The 26,792-nt window shown below is 38.6% G+C and overlaps 1 protein-coding gene across 1 annotated transcript in view; it reads right to left on the bottom strand.

Moving 5' to 3' along the window:
• Positions 1-26,792, bottom strand: part of METTL15 (methyltransferase 15, mitochondrial 12S rRNA N4-cytidine) — a 226,166-nt gene that overhangs the window by 23,239 nt on the left and 176,135 nt on the right. The window contains exons 4-5 of the mRNA XM_068989359.1: positions 20,624-20,815; positions 13,727-13,905 (exon numbers count right to left, since the gene is read on the bottom strand). Of these exons, the coding sequence (XP_068845460.1) occupies positions 13,727-13,905; positions 20,624-20,815 (371 nt within the window). The remainder of the gene's footprint in view (positions 1-13,726; positions 13,906-20,623; positions 20,816-26,792) is intronic.

Below are 26,792 nucleotides of genomic sequence, written 5' to 3'. Positions count from 1 at the left end.
AAGCAGAGATCAAAATTTTCAGATTAAGAAACAACAATTCAGAGAAGGTAATAAATGCCCAAATTTACAAATTTAGGTGACAGTGTCACTTCAAATCTACTTGATTGAATAGTTCCTACTTCCTCTAACCCACTCTTTTATCCTTTAAACCACTTCCCAGAAGATGAGTGCTGAGGCTGCTCTGGAAACTTAGATACGGTTACTCTACATTCAAAGAGCTCTTGCAGGTTATGAGGAAGACAGGGTATAATGAAGTAAATGCTCATTGGAGAAATGAACAGCATGTGGCAAGTAAGTAACTTCAGGAAGACAGTAAAAGGAAAAGTTCTGAAAGGATCCAAAATAATGTCTAGTCATGAAAGAAGTAGAGAATTTTTTTCTGTTTGTTTTTGAGGGGAAGGAGAAATGAGAAACAACATATCTTGCAGAGAAAGATCACATACAAAATGATGAAAGTGAGAAAGCATAAAGTGAGCTCTTGGACCATGAATGGTAAGCAATTTGGTGTAGACACAGAGTGCACTGGGTGTGGGGCGGGGGCGGTGAGGTGGAGGGGGTAGGCAGAGTGGAGACGGTGGTGAAGAAATTACTTTAAAAAGATAGGCAGAAGCCAGATCACGAAGAGACTTGTTTTTTTATGTTAGGAGTTTAGGTTCTGTCCTATAGATAATAGGGAACCTATAAGGATTTTAAAGAGAGCTGTGATAGTAGCAGATTTGTATTTTATAAATATAATTCTGCTAGAGGTTGAGATGGTGGGGACTGGAGACACAGAAGGTATAGATTCCAGTTAGAAGACTATGGTGAATATTCTGGCAAAGATAATTAAGGCGTATAATAAAGCAGCAACAGTGGAAATTGGGGTAGAAAGGAACACAAGGATTTAAGGAGGCAGAATTTAAAAGTTTTAGTGATACACCATTTCTCTTCAAATTAAGGTTGATTTGAAGGTTCTGATTTGGACTTTTGAGTAAATGTGATTAGGTGCATTAGAAACAGAAGAAGAGGCATGGTCACAGGTACTAAGCAAGGTGAGATTGGGAATGCTGAACTTTATTTGCTTGTGGGATAAATAGTTGACACGTTCAGAAAATAGTGACAAATATGGGTCTAGAGTTCAGAAGAGATTTGAGCTGCACACGGGCATATGGATGATGTCAGATCTGTAGAAATGGATGTGGATGTTCAGCATTACACGCACAGTGAGAAAAGAACCAAGGATTGAACCCCCAGCAAACAACAGCATTTAAGGCACAAGGAAAGGAAGAGAAATTAGTACTGAAAGACTCATTTAGAATTATTTGCTCAGATGTCAATATCCCACAGGGCGTCCCTGATGGCTCAGATGGTAAAGAATCTGCCTGCAATGAGGAAGACCTGGGTTCAGTCCCAGGGTTGGGAAGATCCCTTGGAGAAAGGCATTGTTACCCACTCCCGTATACTTGGCTGAAGAATTCCACGGACAGAGGAGCCTGGCAGGCTACAGTCCATGGGGTCACAAAGAGTTGGACACGACTGACAGACTTTCACTTCAGTTCATATCTTTTAAAAAATTACCAAAAGAAAAGGGAAATCATTAAAAGGAAAGAATAAAAAAATACTAGATTAAAAAAACAGTGCTTATCCTGGTCTATTCATATTCTAATGTTTTAGCAGCAAAGGTTAGTCAACCAATAGAGTGGTATAGCTAACAGATACACTAAACTGATGCTTGCAATTATCAAGATTACACTATAAAATGTCACAAAGAAATAGGGCAATGAGAATTAAACTTACTAACAGAACACAAATCATGATATGAATCATGAAATTAAAAACAAACAAACAAAAAACTGGGACAGAGTGAAGCAATACCCAGAGAGAAGAAGAGGAAATACTAGTGATGGAGTAGGTAGAGCAGGGCCTCGGTGCCTTTGTTGTTGCTTAGTTTCTTTGTCTTGAGAATGCTTCTCCTAGAATTGTCACTTGGCTGCTTATTCTTTTAGATTCGTGTAAAGGCTACTTCTTCAGGGAAACCTTCCTAAAACCCCTAACCAGGCTAGGGCCCCCTACTGTACTCTCTGTAAGCCTTGTGTGTGTTAAGTTGCTTCCGTCTTTGTGATTCTATGGACTTGAGTCTTCTTGGCTCCTCTGCCATGGGATTCTCCAGGCAAGAATCCTGGAGTAGCTCCCCATGCCATCCTCCAGGGGATCTTCCCGACTCAGGGATCAAACCTGCAACTCTTAAGTCTCCTGCATTGGCAGACAGGTTCTTTACCACTAGCACCAACTGCAAACTTTGTACAATTATACTAAATCATGTAAGTTAATACTAACCCTATGTGTTTTCTTCATAACACTTATACAAATTATAATTATCTGTTTATTTGCATGATTATTTGCTTAATACCTGATTCTCTCTCTGAGGCCTAGAAAGATTAAACAACTTGGCAAAGTTACGCAACTGTTAAATAGCAAAACCCAGGCTTGAATGTAGTTCTGTCTGATTCGAAAGCCTCTGTTCTCCAGTCATGCCACATTGTTACGAGGAAGTTAAAAGATGAACAAGCTGCTATAGTAGTTTAAATCAAAGACCAAGTTGGGAGATCAAGGATGGAATCATGAGAAATATAAAGTATCATTAAGTTGGGCTTTAATGGTGGACAGGTTTTCAACCAGTGGAGATGGAAGAAGAACTTTTTATTTTTTGGAGAAAAAAACCATGTTTGGAGGAAAAAGGACAGAACATTTAGGCAGGAATACAGAGGATAATGAGAGAGGTGTGAAAAGAATGTTCTGGACCACAGAATGGACACAAATATATCAAGTATGGGAGTCTGGGATTAAACATGTGAGCAAAGGACAGCCACTGAAAGTTTTTGAACAAGTAAATGACATGGTTAGTAAAGCCGTGATGTCTTAGGGGGCTGACTGGATGTTAAAGAATGGTACAAAGTCCACTCAAATGAACTTAAGATATAAAAACAATTATTAAAAGGAAATGTATGAATCACAGAGGGCTTCCTTGGTGCCTCAGACAGTAAAGCGTCTGCCTGCAAAGTGGGAGACCCGAGTTCAATTTCTGGGTTGGGAAGATCCCCTGGAGAAGGAAATGGCAACCCACTCCAGTACTCTTGCCTGGAAAATTTCATGCACTGAGGAGCCTGGTAGGCTACAGTCCATGGGGTCGCAAAGAGTTGGACACGACTGAGTGACTTCACACTCACTCACTCATACTCATGAATCACAGGAAGTCAATTGTAGGGAGTAACAGTAAACCTTAAAAGAACTGAAAAGCTAACAGACAAGCATTCTTTTCACATGTTTGAACATGGATTTGTGTGTGTCTATCTCTGAAACAACTCCATTTTCTGGATGTCTATTATTTCGGCAAACTAATTTTCTTCACTCTGTTCTTGATTCCCAATTCTCCTAATTACGGCTTTCACCTTGTTCTTGATTGAAAAAGAGGCAAACCTGGCCCTAATTCTTCATTCCCAATAGCATATAATAATTATAGATTCTGGTCTTCATGGTTCAAAATTTGAGAGACGTATCTAATTTACATGACTTTATAATCAGTTGCTTCAAGGGTAACCTGATATAATGAACATGGCTACATAGGTTTTACCCTTTCCTTATCAGGTATTGGGAGTTGGTAGGGACCTATGCAATTGCAAGGAAAGAGGATGTATGCTGGATGGATACTCCAAAATATGTGTATGATGGAGCTGAGTGAGGAAAATGAACGCTGGTAGATCTTTAAGGAGGTTATTGTAATAATCTAACTAAGGGATAAACAGTGGTCCTGATAGGTATGGAAAAGGAGGGGAGTCAATCATCAGTGAGGATCAGGACAGAATTTAAAAACTGATCAAATTGGGGGGAGGTAACTTCGAAATAATTCAAAGATGTTTCTGAAGTTTGCACACTGTGGGCTAGGAAAATGTCTGTTATAGTTTCATAAAACATTAGGGATTGTGGGGGAGGTCTAATACACCCATCTTTTGTAAGAAAATAAAGCAGACCATAGTGAAAATTGACTTGTCTTGAATAGCAGCCAATTAGTGACAGAGTAAGGAATTAAGAATCAGGAAAATGAGACTTGGGCAGTAGGTGGTAATAAAAATTGGACCTTGGTGGAGTGGGGTGGTATCCCAAGATTCCCAAGGAAATGGATGAAAACAATATTCCATGTGAAGAGTTAAAGATGCAAAATGAAAGATTCCTAGGTTAGTGAAGTAAAGATGAAAGAGTAAGAAAATTGGGCCCAGAATGACAAAGATGAAGTAGAAGCTGGTCAGGACTAAGGAAGGCTAGCCACAGTTAGTTAGGTATAGAACTTGAAAGAAATCAAATTAGCCAGGAACCAAGAACAGTTTGGCTCAGTACATAAAGAATCCACCTGCAATGCAGGAGACTGCCTGCAATGGGCTGGGAAGATCCTCTGGAGAAGGAAATGGCAACCCACTCCAGTATTCTTGCCTAGGAAATCCCATAGACAGATGGGATTTAGTCTGCCTATATATAGTCTGGCTGGCAGGCTACAGTCCATGGAATCACAAGAGTTGGATATGACTTAGACATGACTTAATTTTCACTTGCAAAAGTATAGAGTATAAAACAGTAAGAAATGGAATAATGATGTAAAAGAATACATTTCCCTTCTCTTATACCATAGAAGCAGTCTGAAATTCTGTCATAATCAGGAAAACCATGAGGACTTGGTTATTCTAAATTAAGAATCTGACTTAATTCAAGGTCACATTTAAGACAGAAGATCTCAAGATAATGAAGAATTCCAGGGATTGTAAGTGTGCTGGGTCCTGGGACAGGACCATGAGTTACCCATTTTCTATTCCTCACAGCTCCCTGAAATCTTACTTGCTTCATTTATTTGTTCATTGATTTTTTTTTAAAATTTCTGTTATTAATAAGTTTCTACTGTGTGACAGGGTCTTTTCTATAAATAGCCATCACTCTCCCTCTAAAAGGTTCAATTCAAAGGTCTCTTTGTCTATAACTCTACTCAAACCCTTTCCTCAATAACTTAGACCTTCTCAGCACATTAAAATCAGTTGCTCCCTTCTCTGTATTTCCATACCCTTTTGTTTTTGACTCTGTTATCCATATCATTTACTATAGGGTGACAGAGTGAGTTGCTTATATGACTATTTCCTATATGAGTATATGAGATCCTGGAAGATTGAGCTGTCAGTGTTCTCCACTGAAAATTCATGCTGGTCCTATCATAAGAAAGGGATCTGGAGTAGTGTTGTACATAAGAGTACAGGGTCCAGAGTGAAATTGTCTGTATGCCTGTGCTCAGCCACGTCTGACTCTTAGTGACCTGATGGACTGTAGCCCACCAGGCTCCTTTCTCCATGGGATGGTTTTAGGCAAGAATACTGGAGTGGTTTGCCATTTCTTCCTCCAGAGAATCTTCCCAACCCAGGGATAGAACCTTCATCTTTTTACATCTCTTGCACTGGCAGATGGGTTCTTTACTGCTAGAGCTACCTGGGAAGCCCCCAGAGAGAGATTACTAGCTTTCAATTCCAGCTCCACTTGACAAGGGACAAGCTATCTAGCCTCTTTGTGTTTTTAGTTCCTCATCTGTAAAATGGGGATAAAAATAGTACTTGCTTTATGGGTAGTCATGAGGACTGAGTTAATAATTGAAAATAAGTTAGGATAGTGCCTAGTATTAGTTCAAAAAGTGTTAGCTAGCATTATTATTGGAGAAGGCAATGCCACCCCACTCCAGTACTCTTGCCTGGAGAATCCCATGGACAGAGGAGCCTGGTAGGCTGCAGTCCATGGGGTCGCAAAGAGTCGGACATGACTGAGCGACTTCACTTTCATGCATTGAAGAAGGAAATGGCAACCCACACAAGTGTTCTTGCCTGGAGGATCCCAGGGATGGTGGAGCCTGGTGGGCTGCCGTCTACGGCGTAGCACAGAGTCGGGCAAGACTGAAGCGACTTAGCAGCAGCAGCAGCAGCAGCAGCAGCATTATTAAATTAGGATTAGGTCACAGTCACTTGGGGTTAGCATTTCCTACATCCTATTTGGTACTTCAAACTGAGCATAACCAGATTTTTTAGAAGGAAGATTTTCAGGTTTCCCTTTCTTTTTTTTTTCCCCCACATTTCATTTCATTCTCTTCTGAGTTGACCTTCTTGTACAGAATGTCTCTGGGAAAGATTACTTATTAAAATAAGAAATAAGTTTACTTATGAAATGTCATTTGATAATTTAGTTGGCATGAAGTTACCATACCAATACACACAGGGTTTAACAGATTGAACTCAAGAAATTTAAAATGACAGGAGAATAAATGCATTATCATAGGCAGTAGCAAAGACAACTATGACTCACTGGCAAGCCATCCAAATTCGACTATAGGTTTAACCATACCATTTTTTACTAGCATCATAATTGAACTCTTGGACATCTTTGTTTATTTCTTATTATGGCAACATTACTAAAAAGAGTGCTTTTTGGGAAAGAAGGAGGAAGCAACACGTAGGCTATTAAAACAATAAAGGAATGGCAAACCAGTCTGATTAGCTTCATCAGGAAACAGTTTATGTTCCACTAAAATTTGATGGCAATGCCTTTCTTACTGAATGCTTTATTTATTTTTTACTTTTAAAATTTCTCTCTGAATCAACAAAATTTTGCTGGGAAAAGGTAGTGATTTCAAAGGCAAGTTGAGGCCTAAGCCACCAATGCTACTGTGGAAAGATACACCTTACATGTACCAATGGAGAAAAGAATGACTATTCTTTATAAAACTCATGTACCCTCTCATATAACCTCTAAAGAAAAAACAGCTTGGAATCACACTGTGATTTGCCTGTGGACAGGAATTCCAGGGTAGAAGACCACACTCAGGGTTCTACCTAGTGCACTTATTTGCTCTTTGGATCATCCAAGTACTGGACAAAGAGAATAAAATGCTTAAAAGTGTATTTACACTTTAAAATTCACAGTGAGGTGAAGTGAAGTGAAGTTGCTCAGTCGTGTCCGACTCTGTGACCCCATGGACTGTAGCCTACAAAGCTCCTCTGTCCATGGAATTTTCCAGGCAAGAGTACTGGAGTGGGTTGCCATTTCCTTCTCCAGGGGATCTTTCCGACCCAGGGATCGAACCCAGGTCTCCCACATTGCAGGCAGATGCTTTGCCGTCTGAACCACAGAGAACTTTCCCAGAGAACTTTCCAAATATGATCTCCTTTATTGGTCATATTAGGAATTAGCTATCCCTCTCTTCCAGATGAGAAAATAAGTATCAGACAAGATAAGTGACTTATTTAAGTTCACAAATCTATTAAGCTGCAGAAACAGAAATAGAACTTGAGTCTCACCTATCCCTAAAGCTGCTTTAACTGATACTGAGGATTTTGATGCTTAGGTTCCCTACTCTTCAACATGTAGGGCAGAATACAATTGATTCTCAGTAATAGCTAACAATTTATAATTGTTTTTCCTGAATTTTTATTTTACTTTGGCTGAGAATGTACACCTCTTTTTATTGATTTATTTGTTCAACAAGCAATCATTAAGCTCTGGCCATGTAATCAGTACATGAGTCAGAATAAAGGTTATATCAAAGTGTTAGCCAGGGAATAATGTCTATATGTTTAATCAACAAGGATTAGACATATCTAAGAAGCTTCTTCCCACCCCTCTTTTCCCATTGAAAAATTGATAGTATAAGCCTTCTGTCAATGTTTGATAATCAGTGGATTAATTATATATTTTGTGAATTTGAATCCAAATCCCAATGACCTGAAAAGGGATCAGTATATTTCTCTGATTTTTGCATGAGCTTGGAAACTCCAAGTGGATTTCAATATTCATTAAAGTAAAATATGATTAATAGGATTAACATTTGCTAAACAAAAATAAAGATGATCATCATCATAAATATTATTCACTTTCACCATAAATATTATTTACTTCCATTTCAAGATGAGAAAGATGCAGCGTAGAACTGTTCAAGTTTACACAGAAAGCAAGTTGTAGAACCAGGACTTTAACTAAGATCTTTACATTAAACTAAATTTAATAGTTAAGATTAAATGGTCATTTTCCCCCCTTTGATGTATCCAGAGAATTGAAAGAGAAATGGAATAAAGAATAGCCCTGTATGAAATATGAGCAGTTTATTGAGGAAAATAATCAGACTTTTTTTTATTCAGAGATATCCAGAGCCAAAACCATTTTTAAGCCTACACAAATCAAATATACATTAATTCTGCAAAATCTAGGCCATGGCCATTTTGTCAAAATTAAATGCATAAATCTTTTTCCTGAAGAGCTTGAGTAATTTTATATGTACCATTTCTCATCTTTAAAGATTCTTAATTAGTAAAAATATTGTATGAGTATTTTTTTCCAGAGTATCCTAAAATTACAAGGGAGGGCAATGTGTATTTTCTAATTTACCTGAGTATTTTAGTATTAATGTTAGACCGTTTTGGTATGGGAGATTCACTGTTTCCATTTCAACATATAATGCACATAAAATTTTTTGAGATATGTTAAATTCTTTATTCAAACTAAGCCCCAAAATTTGTGTGTATTTTGCATATATGACACTTCTCAAATTAGAGCAACCACATTTCAAGAGCTCAACAGACATCTGTGACTAGTGGCATCTATATTAGACAGTATGAGTCCAGGGGAAAAGATAAACAGTAAGCAAGAGATAAGAACAGCACAAATGCTATAACAAGCTAATGCAGTGCTATGGGAGCAAAAAGGAGAGAATCTCAACTAATTTGTGTAGGACTGGAAAAAAATTCCTAAAGGAAGTGACATTTCAACTAAGCTCAAAAGGAAGAGCTGACATTAGCCACAGGAAAGGGTAGGTGTAGGGAACTTTAGTGGAGGGAACAACTGCATATGTGTTATTTATATGAAAATTCCTGGCTACGAGTTTTAAATAGTGTGTATAATCAGTGAAGTCCTTCAGGTTGTTTTTGGAATTATCTTACAAATTACTGACTTGGTAATTTACAAAGTAATTCATGGTAGTTTAAGTGTTCTGTTCCAACTGAAAGCCCCAAATCTGTCTTCTGGAACTCCCATGATTGGGAAAATACTCGAACTGTAGTTATTTGTACAATGGCACTAGGCTTTAGGTTTTAGAAATACAGCTTAATCACTTGAATTATTATATAATTCCACTAAGTATATTGTGATTAGAAGAGTGGTGGTCTTTCTTGTTGTGACAGATTATTAGTTTTTTGAAAGCAAAGGAAGCAATTTAAATTCTCATCCATATATGGTTTTTACTATGTGTCAGGAACACTGGCATATTTCCCAAAGTGCTTGATAATATTGAACATATTTAGCATGAATTTATGAAGAACCAAAAAAGACATTCAAATATAATCCTGCATATTATAGCCTGATAAAATACAGGTTTGTTAAATAAAGATATTGCTTAGGAACTGTACTAGGCTGAACAATGTCCCCCAGAGTTCATGTCCACCAGAACCCTGTGAATGTGACTTTATTTGGAAATAAGAACTTTGCAGAGACAATCAAGTTAAGATGAGTGTGTACTGGATTAGGGTAGGCCCTGAATCAAACATGACTGATGTCCTTATAATAAAGGAATTCTGGACACAAAGGCAGATGAACAAGAACACCATGTGATGATGGTGTGGCCTGTAGACTTAGTGAGGCGTATACAGATCACCAAGGACTGTTGGCAACTCCCAAAAACTAGGAACAGTCAAGGAAACATTCTTCCCAGAGCCCTGCTAACACTTTGGTTTTGGACTTCTGCCTTCCAGAACTGTGAAAGAATAACTTTCTGTTGTTTTAAGCCATGTAGTGTGCGGTGCTTTGTTATAGCAACACTATGAAGCTAATAAAGGAAACTTCTTGGGCTCTCCATTCCTTCCTGTATTTCCTTTATGAAGCAGCTGTCTTAAGAGACTTCTGTCTAAAGGACTTCAAGATTAATCTCTTTCTCTACTAAACAAATTGCATTCTACTCTCCAGTGTTCCATACAGTCCTGTTCCCACCAAAAGAACCACAGATCTGTTTGCTTACAGCCCAGGGCACTTACTATTGTCAATACATAATCTAATGAAATATCACATGAATGGGTGAAATATGAATACAAAAGGAAACACAGCTGCTGTTTCCATGAATACTAAGTTGGAGACTTTGGAAACTTTTCTCTTATAAAGGTAAGTCATGTATAAATGCAATCAAATTAGATGTGGGTGAGGTAATTATTAAGACAAAAATAATGAAAACCAAGAAAATGTGCTCATTCAGATTGCCTTGGCAGTATCTTTAAATTCTTATTTCATTTTAATAAAAGCAAAATTAGAGCTTATAGAATATATGCCACAGGTGTGGTTATGTAAGGTGTGGTTTATGTAACACACACACAAACACATATACATATATATGTTCTATAATTCTCCACTTGAATCAACTTTTTCTATGAGCCACACAATCATAACTTCAGGTTACAATAAATAAGAGTGTTACAACTATAAGTACAAGTTTCTAATACCATGTTTTTATTCTATCCACTTATTAGCCTGTTAGTTTCATGAACATAGAAGCTTTCTGATTTGCTTTTCATTCTACCTTTGGTATTTAGTAAAATGCCTGGAATATAGCAGCCTCTCCCAAAATATTTTTTGAATAAATAAGCACAAAATGGAAAACAATTTTTTCTGTTTTTCCCTTCTCCAAAGAATTATAAAAACATCTATTTCTGCTTTATTGGCTATGCCAAAGCCTCTGACTGTATGGATCACAATAAACTGTGGAAAATTCTGAAAGAGATGGGAATACCAGACCACCTGACCTGCCTCTTGAGAAACCTATATGCAGGTCAGGAAGCAATAGTTAGAACTGGACATGGAACAACAGACTGGGTCCACATAGGAAAAGGAGTATGTCAAGGCAGTATATTGTCACCCTGCCTATTTAACTTCTATGCGGAGTACATCATGAGACACTGGGCTGGAGGAAGCATAAGCTGGAATCAAGATTGCTGGGAGAAATCTCAATAACCTCAGATATGCAGATGACACCACCCTTATGGCAGAAAGTGAAGAGGAACTAAAAAGCCTCTTAATGAAAGTGAAAGAGGAGAGTGAAAAAGTTGGCTTAAAGCTCAACATTCAGAAAACGAAGATCATGGCATCCGGTCCCATCACTACATGGGAAATAGAGGGGGAAACAGTGGAAAGAGTGTCAGACTTTATTATTTTGGGCTCCAAAATCACTGCAGATGGTGACTGCAGCCATGAAATTGAAAGATGCTTAGTCCTTGGAAGGAAAGTAATGACCAACCTAGATAGCATATTCAAAAGCAGAGACATTACTTTGCCAACAAAGGTCCGTCTAGTCAAGGCTATGGTTTTTCCAGTAGTCATGTATGGATGTGAGAGTTGGACTGTGAAGAAAGCTGAGCGCTGAAGAATTGATGCTTTTGAATTGTGGTGTTGGAGAAGACTCTTGAGAGTCCCTTGGACTGCAAGGAGATCCAACCAGTCCGTTCTAAAGGAGATCAGTCCTGGGTGTTCTTTGGAAGGTATGATGCTAAAGCTGAAACTCCAGTACTTTGGCCACCTCATGTGAAGAGCTGACTCATTGGAAAAGACCCTGATGCTGGGAGGGATTGGGGGCCGGAGGAGAAAGGGATGATAGAGCATGAGATGGCTGGATCGCATCACCAACTCGATGGACCTGAGTTTGAGTGAACTCCGGGAGTTGGTGATGGACAGGCTGGCCTGGCGTGCTGCAATTCATGGGGTCGCAGAGTCGGACATGACTGAGCAACTGAACTGAACTGACTGAAAGAACTCTATCATCATCAATAAAGTTGTATTATATGGGCTGATTTGTGCCATAAAAATGGATTATAAAGAATTCAAGTTTTCAATGGCATTTACTAAAATGGGGATTTACCTATACATACATGAAAATTCTCATGTTTATATCATTTGTCATAGCCAAAATACACTTTTCACAACATGATTTTTCTGAAAACACTTAAATTGTTCCTATTCTACAACTTCATATAATTTCTATTGAATACCATACTGCTCTTTTCCCAAGTTCATAGATTAGAGTTCTGAGACAGAAAAGGTAGCTTAATTTCTTAAAGGCAGATTCTCAATGATGCCTCAAATACATGACCATTCAAATTCTAGATCTGATGTTGTCACTGATTAAGTTGTACCATTGAGGATACCTCTCACCATCCCTTGACTTGGTTTCTTCAATTACCAGATAAGGTTCTTTGACTGGATGATCTCTAGGATGCCCTCTAACCCTGAGTCCTCATTTTTCAGCACTGATAGTTTTGGATTTTCTTCTTAATAAAAAATAATGTGACTTCTCACTGCTTTTCTTTCCAAAATGGAAGACAGAGAACACAGCTAGTCAATGACAGAAAGGATAAGGTGGAGATAGATGTGTTAGTGTGTATGGAGTAGGAAGAAGGGAAGGGACAGAAGACAGGGTGAATGTGATGTCAATCTGCTGGTATAAATGCTTTGGGGGAGAAAATCATGGAATATTTTATGCCCACATAACTCGCAAGATTTTACTTACTTACTTGCTACAGGAATTTCAACAGTAAGAGGGAAGGGCCTTGAGGTATATAGCAAAAAACTAAAGACTTGGTCCACTCTTCATATTTTATGATTAGTAGCTAAGTAAAACATAGTCTTATTAACTAATGTTATAGAGCAATGGCTACAGGATCTCTAAATCTTGATCTTAGTGAATTTATATTGTTTTATTCCTTAAACTATGGATAATATTAAGATAGAGGCAACTAAAAGTAGGTTCTTTCTACAAGCTACATAAGTATTCTCTTTTTTCCTTCTTTAGCTACTTAAAGTAACTTACTAAGAACTTTTGAAACAAATCTTATTACCTTTGGTAAATGAAAATGATGTAGGATTTCAGATGGTCCAACAAGATGAAGAATTTACCACTGGAATTCTGTTAAATAACTGCAGGAGTTGTATTTTTGCCTTAGAAAGCTTTCATCATGGAACACAGCTGTGAAACAACTTTGGCTTCAAACAGAAAGGCTATAATAAAGCACCTCCTAGCTAGACTTAAGTTCAAGAGGTTTATAGTGGCGAAGAGCAGAAAAGATGAAATGTTTCAATAACCCCCTCAGGCTGATTTAGTTAGCATTCACAAAGTGGAATAACCTATACATCACATACTCTTTGTTAGCTGGTTGTTTAGAATAGATGTATGAGTCACTGGATTTTATTTTAGCAGTTGGGCGATGCAATTCTCCTTTTGCCCAAAATATTAAAATGCAGAAATGTGAAACTAAGAGAGGTAATGTCAGATCTTATACAGGATGCTTATCAACTACTGTGATGGATCGAGAAATTCTTCTGCTCCTGTCATTCCACATTTCACCTTGGTAGGCACAAATGATAAATCACCTCATGCAAAAAACAAAAAATTCTATTATTAAACTAATCAGCAAAATACAGTATATTTTTAAAAATTGTTTGTGGGAGAGGTGTTGGAGGGGAGAGGCTTATAAAACCAAAAAAAGCTGGCATAAGAGAAGGATAGGCAAGATTCTACCCTGCATGATTTCAAGTACAGATAAATCCCTCTGGGACTTCAGGGGATTTATACATACACACACATACACACATATATGTATATATATTTTTTCTTCTCTCAGACACTGTTTAGAATTAACGAGGGTACCTGCAACAATGCTGGCAAGCTGCTGGGTTCTAGTGATGGGGTAGAGGGCGCGTGCCTGAACAATTGCTGAAGCGATTTTCTTGGCGTGCTTCTCCTCTCCGTATGCTCTCAGGATGGACGCAAGTGCCTGTTGATCTAACGCGTTCACAACATCGGCTGCGGTGGGCATATCAGGGTACCTATGCACAAGAACGGTCAGTTAGTTCACTGATGTCAGTTGTCATTGATAAGAGGTCAAACTTCACAGAACTGAGATCAAGTCAGGCATGCACACATAGTCTAAGAAGGCTTCTGAAGCGTTTAAAGTCACAGACTGAAATCTTACACAAATGAAACAGATTTTTCATTTCAAATACCCATGATTATGGAAGTGGGACTGTGTAGGACATTCAATAAGGTCCAGGGCAGCAGAAAGTTAAAATACTTTATTAGCCTTTGGTTCAGAAAGAAGTTATGATTGCTTATGAAGATTTCTCCTAAACTAAAATAATGGAAAATATTTTAGATTGAGTTTGTTCAAATTTAAATTACTGCTTGAATTTTTTATTTCAGTACAGAAGATACAAGACTTACTGACTGATATTAAATGAGTCTATATCTCAGGAACTTAACTAAACCTAAGGATGTAAAGTAACCTACTACTTATAAGAGGGTACAAATTAAATTGAGAAAGTCTAAATAAGAAGATGCTGCTGGTCAGTTTCCCTCACAAAAACCAGAATGACCCTAACAGTAATACCATATATTACTTCAAAATGTTAACAATAGTGGCGTACACACTCATGACAAAAGTCACCATGGGGTAAAATCTGATAGTTAAACAACACTAAACAGGCCTATATGGTAATTTCAGGTGGAGGAGATGAAGCAACTTGACCTCTGGTCAAATAGAATAAATTATAGTAACAAGAAATAATATTCACTTTGTCAGGTCATTCCAATATACTTTACTTTAGGGAAATGGGTCAGGAATGATAACTGTCAGCTGAGATCTTAATTATTAGAAAGACAGCTTTGCTGATAGTACAGTTCTTGCTCCTGTAGTCATTGTGTTGGATTGGTTGTTGGTACCATACTGTAATGACTTTAAGTAATGAAGATAAGGTAGTTTTAAGACCTGTTAATCACAGTGGGATTGTCAACAAATATCTGAATCCATAAATATAACACTGCAAAAAACAAAAACAAAAACAAAAAAACCACCAAAACAACACTGAGCCTTGCTAACACGCCTAGTGCCTCTACGAAAACACTTTTATTGTTGTCCTTGGCTTGTCCCCTATATTGCCATGACCTCCATCTCTCTCTCTCCTTCTCTGTGCATGCATGTGTGTAACCTTATTTTCCAGATCCTATTCTTCTTTTTTTCTGGCTGCCATGGTACCCCCAGATCAATGAACATCCTATAAGGTGGCCTATTTCCATCCAACATGCTTTGCTCCATCAATAATGGCTTTAAGGATAAATATTTAGTCTGTAGAGTCACATCAACCTTGATTAGAATCACAACTGTGCTACTCATATTATGTATTTGAACCTACTGGAGCCTCAATTCAAACCTGTAAAATGAAAGTAACAATGCTTATCTCACAGAATTGTTCAGAGAACTAAGGGTTCATGAACTTAAGAAATAGACAGCATAGTGCCTGGCACAGAGAAACTCAATGAACGTCACTGTCCTTTCAGTTCAGTTCAGTCGCTCGGTCGTGTCCGAATCTTTGCGACCCCATGAACTGCAGCATGCCAGGCCTCCCTGTCCATCACCAACTTCCAGAGTTTACTCAAACTCATGTCTATCGAGTCAGTGATGCCATCCAGCCATCTCATCCTCCGTCGTCTCCTTCTCCTCCTGCCCTCAATCCCTCCCAGCATCAGAGTCTTTTCCAGTGAGTCAACTCTTCGCATGAGGTGGCCAAAGTATTGGAGCTTCAGCTTTAGCATCATTCCTTCCAAAGAAATCCCAGGACTGATCTCCTTCAGAATGGACTGGTTGGATCTCCTTGCAGTCCAAGGGACTCTCAAGAGTCTTCTCCAACACCACAGTTCAAAAGCATCAATACTTCGGTGCTCAGCTTTCTTCACGGTCCAACTCTCACATCCATGTGTGACCACTGGAAAAACCATAGCCTTGACTAGATGGAACTTTGTTGGCAAAGTAATGTCTCTGCTTTAGAACATGCTATCTAGGTTGGTCATAACTTTCCTTCCAAGGAGTAAGCGTCTTTTAATTTCATGGCTGCAATCACCATCTGCAGTGATTTTGGAGCCCCCAAAAATAAAGTCTGACACTGTTTCCTCTGTTTCCCCATGTATTTGCCATGAAGTGACGGGACCAGATGCCATGATCTTAGTTTTCTGAATGTTGAGCTTTAAGCCAACTTTTTCACTCTCCACTTCACTTTCATTAAGAGGCTTTTCAGTTCCTCTTCACTTTCTGCCATAAGGGTGATGTCATCTGCATATCTGAGGTTATTGATATTTCTCCCAGAAATCTTGATTCCAGCTTGTGCTTCTTCCAGCCCAGCGTGTCTCATGATGTACTCTGCATAGAAGTTAAATAGGCAGGGTGACAATATACAGTCTTGATGTACTCCTTTTTCCTATTTGGAACCAGTCTGTTGTTCCATGTCTAGTTCTAACTATTGCTTCCTGACCTGCATATAGGTTTCTCAAGAGGCAGGTCAGGTGGTCTGGTATTCCCATCTCTTTCAGAATTTTCTACAGTTTATTGTGACCCATACAGTCAAAGGCTTTGGCATAGTCAATAAAGAAGAAATAGATGTTTTTCTGGAACTCTCTTGCTTTTTTCGATGATCCAGCGGATGTTGGCCATTTGATCTCTGGTTCCTCTGCCTTTTCTAAAACCAGCTTGAACATCTGGAAGTTCATGGTTCACGTATTGCTGAAGCCTGGCTTGGAGAATTTTGAGCATTACTTTACTAGCGTGTGAGATGAGTGCAACTGTGCGGTAGTTTGAGCATTCTTTGGCATTGCCTTTGTTTGGGATTGGAATGAAAACTGACCTTTTCCAGTCCTGTGGCCACTGCTGAGTTTCCCAAATTTGCTGGCATATTGAGTGCAGCACTGTCCTTTAGAGATTTTCTATTCCTAGATTTTCCAAACGTCATTCTTGGCCCAACCAAAAAATTCCTGTTAGATTTTTACCTAGCTATTAATTCAACTGCCCAAACCACCAAGTGTCAGAATGAATCTTCTTAGTGATGATAAATTTACTCACAGGGTATATCCAGTTCTACCATAGAACATATGTTCAGTTCTACCAGCAGAATCCTACGATTAGTATGGATGTACCTAGTAGTTTTTTTTTTTTTCTTTAACCTTCTATTTTTGAATAAAAAAATTAAAAGAGCATTTTGCTCAAATATGGTTCAGTGATTTTATTTTACTGTCATGATAACACTGAATAGCAGTGTAGAAGTTTCCATAGGCAAATGGGGCAAAAGGGACAATATTCTGGAAAACTGACCGGCTGCTAGGAGGTTTCAGATGTTGTTGTTGTGTTGTGTAGTCACTCTGTCCAACTCTTTTGAAACCCTATGGACTGTAGCCCGCCAGGCTCCTCTGTCCATGGAATTTCCTAGCAAGAATAGTGGAGTGGGTTGCCATTTCCCCCAGGGGATCTTGCCAACCCAAGGATCAAAGTGAAAGATTGTTGCTAGGAGCCGAGAGTGACGCCAGGATTCTTGGCCTCTGGAGGAGAGGAATTCAATCAGGGGCCAGTGAAGAGGCTTGATCGTTTAGAGCTTTTGTGTAATAAAGTGTTATTAAAGTATAAAAGACACAGAGAAAGCTTCTGACAAACACATCAGAAGGGGGAAGAAACAGCGCCCCCTTCCCAGTTTATAGCAAGAAGTGATATACCTATTCAGTTCAGTTCAATTCAGTCGCTCAGTCATGTCCAACTCTTTGCGACCCCATGAATCACAGCACACCAGGCCTCCCTGTCCATCACCAACTCCCGGAGTTCACTCAAAGTCATGTGCATCGAGTCAGAGATGCCATCCAACCATCTCATCCTCTGTCGTCCCCTTCTCCTCCTGCCCCCAATCCCTCCCAGCATCAGGGTCTTTTCCAATCAGTCAACTCTTCGCATGAGGTGGCCAAAGTATTGGAGTTTCAGCTTCAGCATCAGTCCTTCCAATGAACAACCAGGACTGATCTCCTTTAGGATGGACTGGTTGGATCTTCCTGCAGTCCAAGGGACTCTCAAGAGTCTTCTCCAACACCACAGATATTAGCAAGCTGCTAATTAGAGAAAGGAAATGCCTCAAAACTGAGAGTAGCACCAGGTCTCTCACCCACAACATGCATTTTGAGATAGCACTGGCACAAGGTGAGTCATCCTGGCCCTTAAAACAACTGACATGAATCGAAGAAAGGCAGATTTCCAAGCAAATACATAGTTCATTAAACAGCTTAAGAAAAATCTTTCCATAAGATAAATGCATTGGTTACCTCAAGGTTTGAGAAAAGTTAAGTTCAGGTGGAACCAGGTAGTGGCAACACAGAAGTTTAAAAGAAACCTTTAAGTTTTGTATAGAGAAGGGGGAAAAGATGTCTGACACTTGTAGTTTGTTTCCTCCTGCTTCTTGAGAGAGAAAGAAAACGTGCAGTCTATGACACTCGCAGTCTATTTCCTCCACCTGGGGAGCCCTAGCCATCCTGCCTGTAAGCCTCGCAAAACCTGCGTCTTCTGCATTGCAGGTGCATCCTTTACTGTTGAGAACAGGCATTCAAATAGTAGAGAAGCTAAGATACAAAATCTTTCCTTCCAAATTCAAAGTTACGAGATCTTGTCATTCCTCCTGAGATCACCTGCTTACAAATTACCACACTTAGGAGAGAAAGAAAATAGTAATGTAAGTAGCAATCTATTCATTACCTTACAGTGAAGAATCCAACTGACAGCAGAGCTAGACCCACAAGTCCTTGTAGCTCAGAACTTCTTTCTTCTATATAAAAACTTATTATAATCTGAAAGCTATTGCTGAATTTGGGATAGTACAGAATAAACTATGCTATAACATTTCAGTGTTAAATAGCAACAGGTTAGGAAAGCCTCTTGTATCCATCTTCAGTGCAGGGAAACATCAGCTTTGCTTTCAGGATTTGACTGGCCAGATTTACTGGCTTGGACTCCCTCTTCCCATAATACCACTTAGATTAGCATTAAACATATTTTCATCTCTAACTTTCCTTTTTCTATGAAGTCATGTGAACCAATTTCTCCTTTCTGAATGCCATGTAATTCCTTCAGATCTGTTAACATATCTGATTAGTCTATGCTATCTACCTGGAAGCCATCCTGCTTTTCAAGATATACTGGCTCAATACTATTCTTATCTATTACATATTGACTTAGAGTTTAATTCTCAAGGGCTTATTTTCATGTTCTTAGGGAAGAACCTCAGAAACTCTTGATTCACAGACTACAGCTGGATGATGATTTTACATTAACAATATGGGGATTTACTACTACTAACTCAAAGCTTTGTTCATTGTATTTTAGAAGGCATTCTTAGCAAGACACAGGAACAGCAGAAATTTGCTTGACATTTGATTACCTCTGCCCAACAACCTCAATCTCCAAACATGAGAAGATATTTGACCTTTACTATTAGTCACTGGTCTTTAAAGGATTTTTACTATTTTCTTTTATGATCACATTCTTCATTCCATGAACATCAATTTGTGCAAAAGAGGGTATAAGGTGCAGAACAAAAAGGTTCCAACAAGCATGGGTCACACTCTAAGTTAGCAGGTCATAGCAAAACATGGGCAACAGTCTATGTAGTCTATGTGTCAATAATTTCCAGGAGATGAAGAAGTCTGTGCGGGGGAAAAGTCAAAGTCAACTCAATATTACATTGTTGACTTAAATTGGACATTAAACTTCTCATATATAGGTCCTTCTGGCAGACTGGAAAAAATGTTGAAAAATCTATGTTTCAGTACAGATGTTTGTGCAGGTCTAGGACTGCAGATTAGTAACTCAATAGTTTATAAATTTAGATATGAGAAAGTCTAATGTTCTTTTTAGAAAGTAAGCTTCCAAAATATACGGACCATGATACATAATTTGGTGGTGGGGTTCCATAAAATGAGGAAAAAAAAAAATGTTTAAGCCTTGTTTTGCAGATGCAGGCTATTCAGTTCCTGGGCCAGAGTTGGGCATAGAGACAAGTGCTAATCTAAGCTTTTATAATTATTTAGATTTAAAAGAAGTTACCCCATGCTTTCCTAGAATGTGACCCTCTTTGTGGCTATTTAGTATATATTACCTATTTAAATGATGGAAAACAAATGTAATTCCAAGGTGGTGAGGAATGAAGAAGTAATGGAAAGCTGTCTTACACATAGCACTATGTCTGATTCAGTACTTTAGATTCTCCAGAGAAGGTTGAAATCTTTGTGACTGTACAAGAAACAGGACAAAACACACAACTGCTGACCTCTGGAATCTTGCCTTTTATGCAGTATTCAGAAGAATATGGATTAAGTATAGTCCCTTTTACTTTTCACAAAAGGCATAGTTGGGTCTGCACCAAAATGCAACCATTGTTTCTAAGTCAGATTTATCAATATTAGAAGCCTAAAAGATCATATTGTATCTGTAAAAAAGAAAATCAATACAAAAGTTATCCTCTTCACTATTTTGTCTAAAGACAGCAATGATTTTTCTTTTAGAATCCCAAATCTAGTGAAAGACTAAAGACTATAATGAGTAGCAAACAAAACTGATTTATTATGTATGGATGGTGTTAGGTGTGGGCGTGTAATGGGAATTCTACAGTCTTAAAAGGAAATTAAATTCAGAATGTTTTTTGAGAAATTGATTTTTTGCTGTGAGGAGAAAAATGCTTTATCAATACTCACCTGTCACCATCCATTCTCATGTCCAAGGGGCCATCCTTCCGAAGGGAAAAACCTCTTTCAGGGGTATCAAGTTGCATGGAGGAACACCCAAGATCCAAAAGAACTCCATCCAAAGTCCCTGGCTGTACTCCAGCTTTCATTAGTAAGGCTTCTGCCTGGCTGAACTGGCCTAGGATGGCTCGGATCTGTTTACTGGGAATAAGACCAGGAGATGGAAAAAACACTTCTGTTATATTAAAGTCTTTCTTAAGGCCCAGGATCAATGAAAGGGTGCACACTCTATTATTAGCTTATTAAACCAATATATATTTACCAACTGCCAGTCACATGCTTTGCACTATATAAAGACATTTGGATAAGGAAATTGTATCTTTGGTTTCAACATCAGAGGTGGGTTAACATAATTTTATTCCTGCTAATGAACACAATTTATTTACACCTGTTGTGAAGGTATAGAAGTTAATGAATTAGAAAAATTCCCTTGTCAGACCAGTCCTTTGCCATTCCATCAAAGGAACAAACCCTTGTGCAGTGTTTGTGGAAGTGGAAACTGGTACAGGGACTATGGAAAACAGTATGGAGGTTCCTCGAAAGCTTAAAAATAGAACTACCATATTATCTAGCAATTCCATTTCTGGGAATATATCCAAAAGAAATAAAAACACTATGTTGGACTGATATCAGCACACCTTCATATTCATCACAGTATTATTTACAATAGTCAAGACATTAAAACAACCTAAGTGTCCATCAAAGGGAGAACGGATAGAAAACTTGAGATGCCTATGTATGTATTTATAAATCTACACATATATATATGTATACATATATTATTCTTCAGCCATAAAAAAGAAAATCTTGCCATTTGTGACAACAAGATGGATCACAGCATTATGCAAAGTCAGAGAAAGACAAACACTCTATGATCTCATTTATATGTGAAATCTTGAGAGAGAGGGAGTGGGGGAGGGTGAAGGGGAACTATGCTCGTAAAAAACAGAGAGAGCAGACTTGTGGTTTCTAGAGGTGGTGGGTGAGGAAATGGGAAGGTGGTCAAAAGGTACAAACTTACGGATAAATAAGTACTAGGGATGTAATGGACAACATGATGATGATAGTTAATACCTATTTATGTGTAGTATTTATGAAATACTATTTATGTGCAGTATTTATGAAAGTTGTATTTATGTGTATTTCTCTTGTATTTATATGAGATGATGGGTGTTAGCTAAACAATGTGGAAATCATTTCATAATATATGTAAATCAAATCATTGTGCTGGACACTCTAAACTTGTAAAATGTTAAATGTCACTATATACTGTGTTATGTGTCGCTATATAATTACTATCTCAATAAAGCTGGAAAAAATAAATTTATCCTAGTAAATAAATTTAAATATAGTATGTAATAAAACAGAAAAAAGGTCAAACATCTTCAAGACAACCATTTTAACTTTCTCCATATTCTTCACATAATTCAGGATAGAGGAGCTATGCAGCTGCACACTTGAAGACTGAAACTATAGCTAAAATAAATGCCTTCTTGCAGAAATTATGGTTTAGCTCTCAGCAGGGATTTTGAAGTGAATGGAACATTCAGAATCAACAGAGAGGCAAGGAGCTGGTATCACCGTACAACTATATTAATTCTCCTTCCTACACAAAGTGAGATGCTGCTTTCAGGGTTCTTCAGAAGACCAAGGGCAACTGGCACGCATTTTGGAAGGGGAAAGAGAAGGGAAAAAAAAAAAAAGGTCAACACTCCCAAGACCTCATTCTTCCATCTACAGGTGTGTGGAGTAAGTGTGGAATTCAACAGTGTTGAGAATTCATATTTATTAGATTTACTTATATGTGATGTTGTTTAAGGAGAATTTCACAGCTCATTGGCAATATTTTTCTCAAATTTCAATGGAGAAAATAATTTTCAAATTCACTCACCAAATATTCACTGAATATCTGCTATGTGTCAAACATTATGCTATTCTGAGGTATACAAAGACTAACAAAGCCTGGCTTTCTGAGCTTTGAGTTGACAGGAAAAGATGTATAAATAATTTGCAAAACAACCCAATGGGTGCTAAGAGAAGAGAGACAAACAAACTGCTACGTCTCTATTTGGAAAATATAAAAGTAATGCTAATACTAGCATCGAAAACAGAAATAGGAGAATCTTGGGATCGGACGGCAACTCACAAATCACTTATTCCAATTATTTAACTGATGTTTCCATGTTTTCCCTTTCCAGCATCACTGCTGGGGGGCAGAGTAGGGAGGAGACTCTTTTAATCATTTTTCATTCATCCCATTGGTGAGGAAGGGATTTCCATTCTAAGATTATGAAAATGGTCAAGCAAACACTCGACACTCAACAGTGGACAGATGAGCTTGACAGCTTATTAATCACATCCATTCACAGCTCAGGGGAGGAGGACACCAAATGCAGCTACACAGGTGCTGCATTCTGGAACAGAGTGGACTGGCAGCGGCTTTGGGAAGCAGATGTTATAGTATCAAGAGAGTGGAGTGCCACATGCCCACAAATGAATGTGTTGGCTTGTGTGAATAATCCCATGGAAGGGAACCGAAACCTGCTAATCAGGGATAAGCAGGTATTATGCCTGATCCCTTCGATAAGGAGTGTTGTTTGGTTAGGAGCCTTCTCAGTGGAAGCACAGTGGGGTAGAGAACTTGGCGTTAGGCTATTCACAGTTCTTCCAGTTTGCCCCAGATGTCAAGAATATATCTGGGTGTAATCTTGGTTTAAACTTTATGGCTTACATCACGGTCACTTCGCCTGTGTTTGAACATTCCCAGTAATAAAAACTCACTACTGTTTGTTGTTTTGTTTTGGTCAGTTGTTTTTTAGTTAAGTTGACAGCTGCTGCCTCGCTATTTCTATAACTTTTGTCCCAGGTATCAGCCCATGGAAAACAATTAAAAACCATGGCAGCCTCTTACACATCTATTGTTAGCTATTGTAGTGATATTTGTTGGCTGCCTCTGAGTTGCCAGTCTCTCTGTTACAGAAAATGAAAGTGTGAGTCTCTCAGTCATGTTCGACTCTTTGCAACCCCATGGACTGTGGCCCTCCAAACTCCTGTCCATGGAATTCTCCAGACAAGAATCCTGGAGTGGTCTGCCATTCTTTTCTTCAAGGAATCTTTCCACCCCAGGGATCAAACCTGGGTCTCCTGTACTGCAGGCAGATAGATGCTTACCATCTGAGCCACTAGGGAAGACTCTGTTCCAACAGGACCTCAAAACTTTTTTTGAGGTCCCATGTATTTTGGGAGAGACTGATCATATTGATGCTGGTTTATATGTCAACTTGGCTTGGCAAAAGTACCTAATGATTTAATAAAACACTATGCAGGTTTCTTTAGATGTGGCTACCATTAAAATATGTTCCATCTAAGTAAAGGATGGGCTTCCTTGGTGGCTCAGTGGTAAAGAATCTGCCTCCAATGCAGGAGAAGCAGATGTGGGTTCAATCCCTGGGTCTGAAAGATCCCCTGGAGGAGGGCATGGCAACCCACTCCAATATTCTTACCTGGGAAATCCCATGGACAGAATAAAGGATATTACTTTCTGTAAAGTAGGTATGCATCATCCAATCAGATGAAAATCCTTGAGAGCAAAAAATGAGGTTTCCAGAGGAAAAAGAAATTTAGTCACAAGACTATAGTATTATCTCTCATCAGAGTTTCTAGTCTGTTGGCCTACCCTACCATTTCCCCATAATGCCAGTCAATTCCTTGAGACGTGTGTGTGTGTGTGTGTGTGTGTGTATCTCCAACTGGTTTCTTTCTCCTGATAAGCTAATTGGCACACTTGACCCTATGGCCCTATAATTTATTCTAAGATTGGCAAGTGTCACAACTCTGGCCAGTAAAGTACAAGAGATATTTCCCAGGGATTTGAGGGAAGAAAATTCTTTTCTTCCAATGAGCTATGGGAAGAAAAATGTTTTTTTCAGACTCTCACTTAATATGAAAAAGCACATAGCCCTGATCATTGACAGCAGATATCTTGACTCAAGATATAGAGAGGGTTGAAGCCAATTTGGCAAAACTCTACAAAGCAGAGAGAAAGCTTAAACAGGCCATTAGACTGACCTCACCTAAAATCCAACTTGTCTCTAAACTTTCGAGTTAGCTCATAAATTACTTTTGTTATTTAAAACCAGTTTGATTTTTCTTTTACTTGCAATGGAAAACATCATAACCATCATAGCTATCATGCTCCTCAGGTGCTCATTTCTCTACATTACACACCTCGTGTCTTCTGCTATTTTCCATACAAAAAGTCTTTTACCATGCTAGCTGCTGCTGCTGCTGCTGCTAAGTTGCTTCAGTCATGTCCGACTCTGTGCGACACCATAGACAGCAGCCCACCAGGCTCCCCTGTCCCTGGGATTCTTCAGGCAAGAACACTGGAGTGGTTTGCCATTTCCTTCTCCAATGCGTGAAAGTGAAAAGGGAAAGTGAAGTCGCTCAGTCATGTCCGACTCTTAGCGACCCCATGGACTGCAGCCTACCAGGCTCCTCAGTCCATGGGATTTTCCAGGCAAGAGTACTGGAGTGGGATGCCATCGCCTTCTCTGACCATGCTAGCTACTCATTTCTAAACGTGTCCCAGTTGACCATGTCCCTCAATCTGAACTCCATAATGATTAGCATGAAATAAATTCTTGCCTCTTTTGTTCTAGTTATGATATTAACACAGCTCAAGATCAAAATGATTTTAGAATTGGTTTCACACTGTTGACTTATACTATCTAAAACTGTTGTACGTGACTACTAAGTGTTTCCTCCATATTGTACTGTGTGATTTTGTTTTGTTAATTATTATAGATCTAGTACAATTTCTAACCTACATATTTTCTACAACCTTTAGGATCAAGTTATTATCCTAAACTACAGGCATCTTCTTCACACTGCAGCAAAAGCCTCAAACAAATCACTACTGCCAAGTCTTAATTCCTTAGTCATTAGAGCCCCATTGTTTGGTTGCTCAGTCATGTCTGACTCTGCAACCCCATGACTGCAGCACGTCAGGCTTCCCTGTCCTTCACCATCTCCCAGAGCTTGCTCAAACTTAGGTCCATTGAGTCAGTGATGCCATCCAACCATCTCATCCTCTGTCATCCCCTTTTTTTCCTGCCTTCAAACTTTCCCAGCATCGGGGTCTTTTCAAATGAGTCAGTTCTTTGTATCAGGTGGCCAAACTATTGGAACGTCAGCTTCAGGATCAGTCCTTCCAATGAATATCCAGGACTGATTTCTTTAGGATTGACTGGTTTGATCTCCTTGCAGTCCAAGGGACTCTCAAGAGTCTTCTCCAACACCACAGTTCAAAAGCATCAATTTTTCAGTGCTCAGCCTTCTTTATGGTCCAACTCCCACATCCAAACATGACTACTGGAAAAACCATAGCTTTGAGTATACAGACCTTTGTTGGCAAAGTAGACTAAAGTATAGCCCTAGCCTACTTGAAGCTAATATATATATGTTTTTAAAAATAACATCTTATAGGAGATGTTTGCATTCTTGGATGCCCTCAAACATAAGTGTTTAGCACTAGCATTCTGATAATTTTAGGCTTGACAAAAAGTAAGAAAAATATAATTCTCACCATAATCATATACAAGTATAAAAATATCATGTGGGGAGATAAGGTACCATGAGGCAACACCACAAAGGAAGTCATGTGTTTAAGGCAGAGTTTTCTGATGCTCAATCAATTATGTTTCTAGAGTTGGATTATTCTCAGAGTGAAGAAATCATCTAAAAGTTTACCAACCAACTGTCGAAAACTTAATCTTAACTTCAGACCCTGGGGCATTATTTCACATATGCAACAATAATGAAGTTAATTTTCCTGGATAAACAATTCCATGCTCACTTTTTTCTTTCCTTTCTCCCTCCCCCACTTCCTCAGGTCCTCTCTCTTCTTTCCCTTCCTCCCTCTTCTTCTATTCAAATTTTGGGTTCTTAGTATTTCTGCATATGTATTTTACAAGTGTTATATTATAAGTAACAAAAAAATGTGAACAATATTCACAAAAGCAAAGCAAAACTAGTACATTCAGCCATAACTACAAATACAGAATTTGTTTAAATCATTGTCATCATTTGTCATTACTTTAGGATCCCTAGGATGTAA

This window comes from Capricornis sumatraensis, chromosome 16, assembly GCF_032405125.1.
Source record: "Capricornis sumatraensis isolate serow.1 chromosome 16, serow.2, whole genome shotgun sequence".
Taxonomy (NCBI): Eukaryota; Metazoa; Chordata; class Mammalia; order Artiodactyla; family Bovidae; genus Capricornis; species Capricornis sumatraensis.
This window is presented reverse-complemented; position numbering and strand designations above follow the sequence as displayed.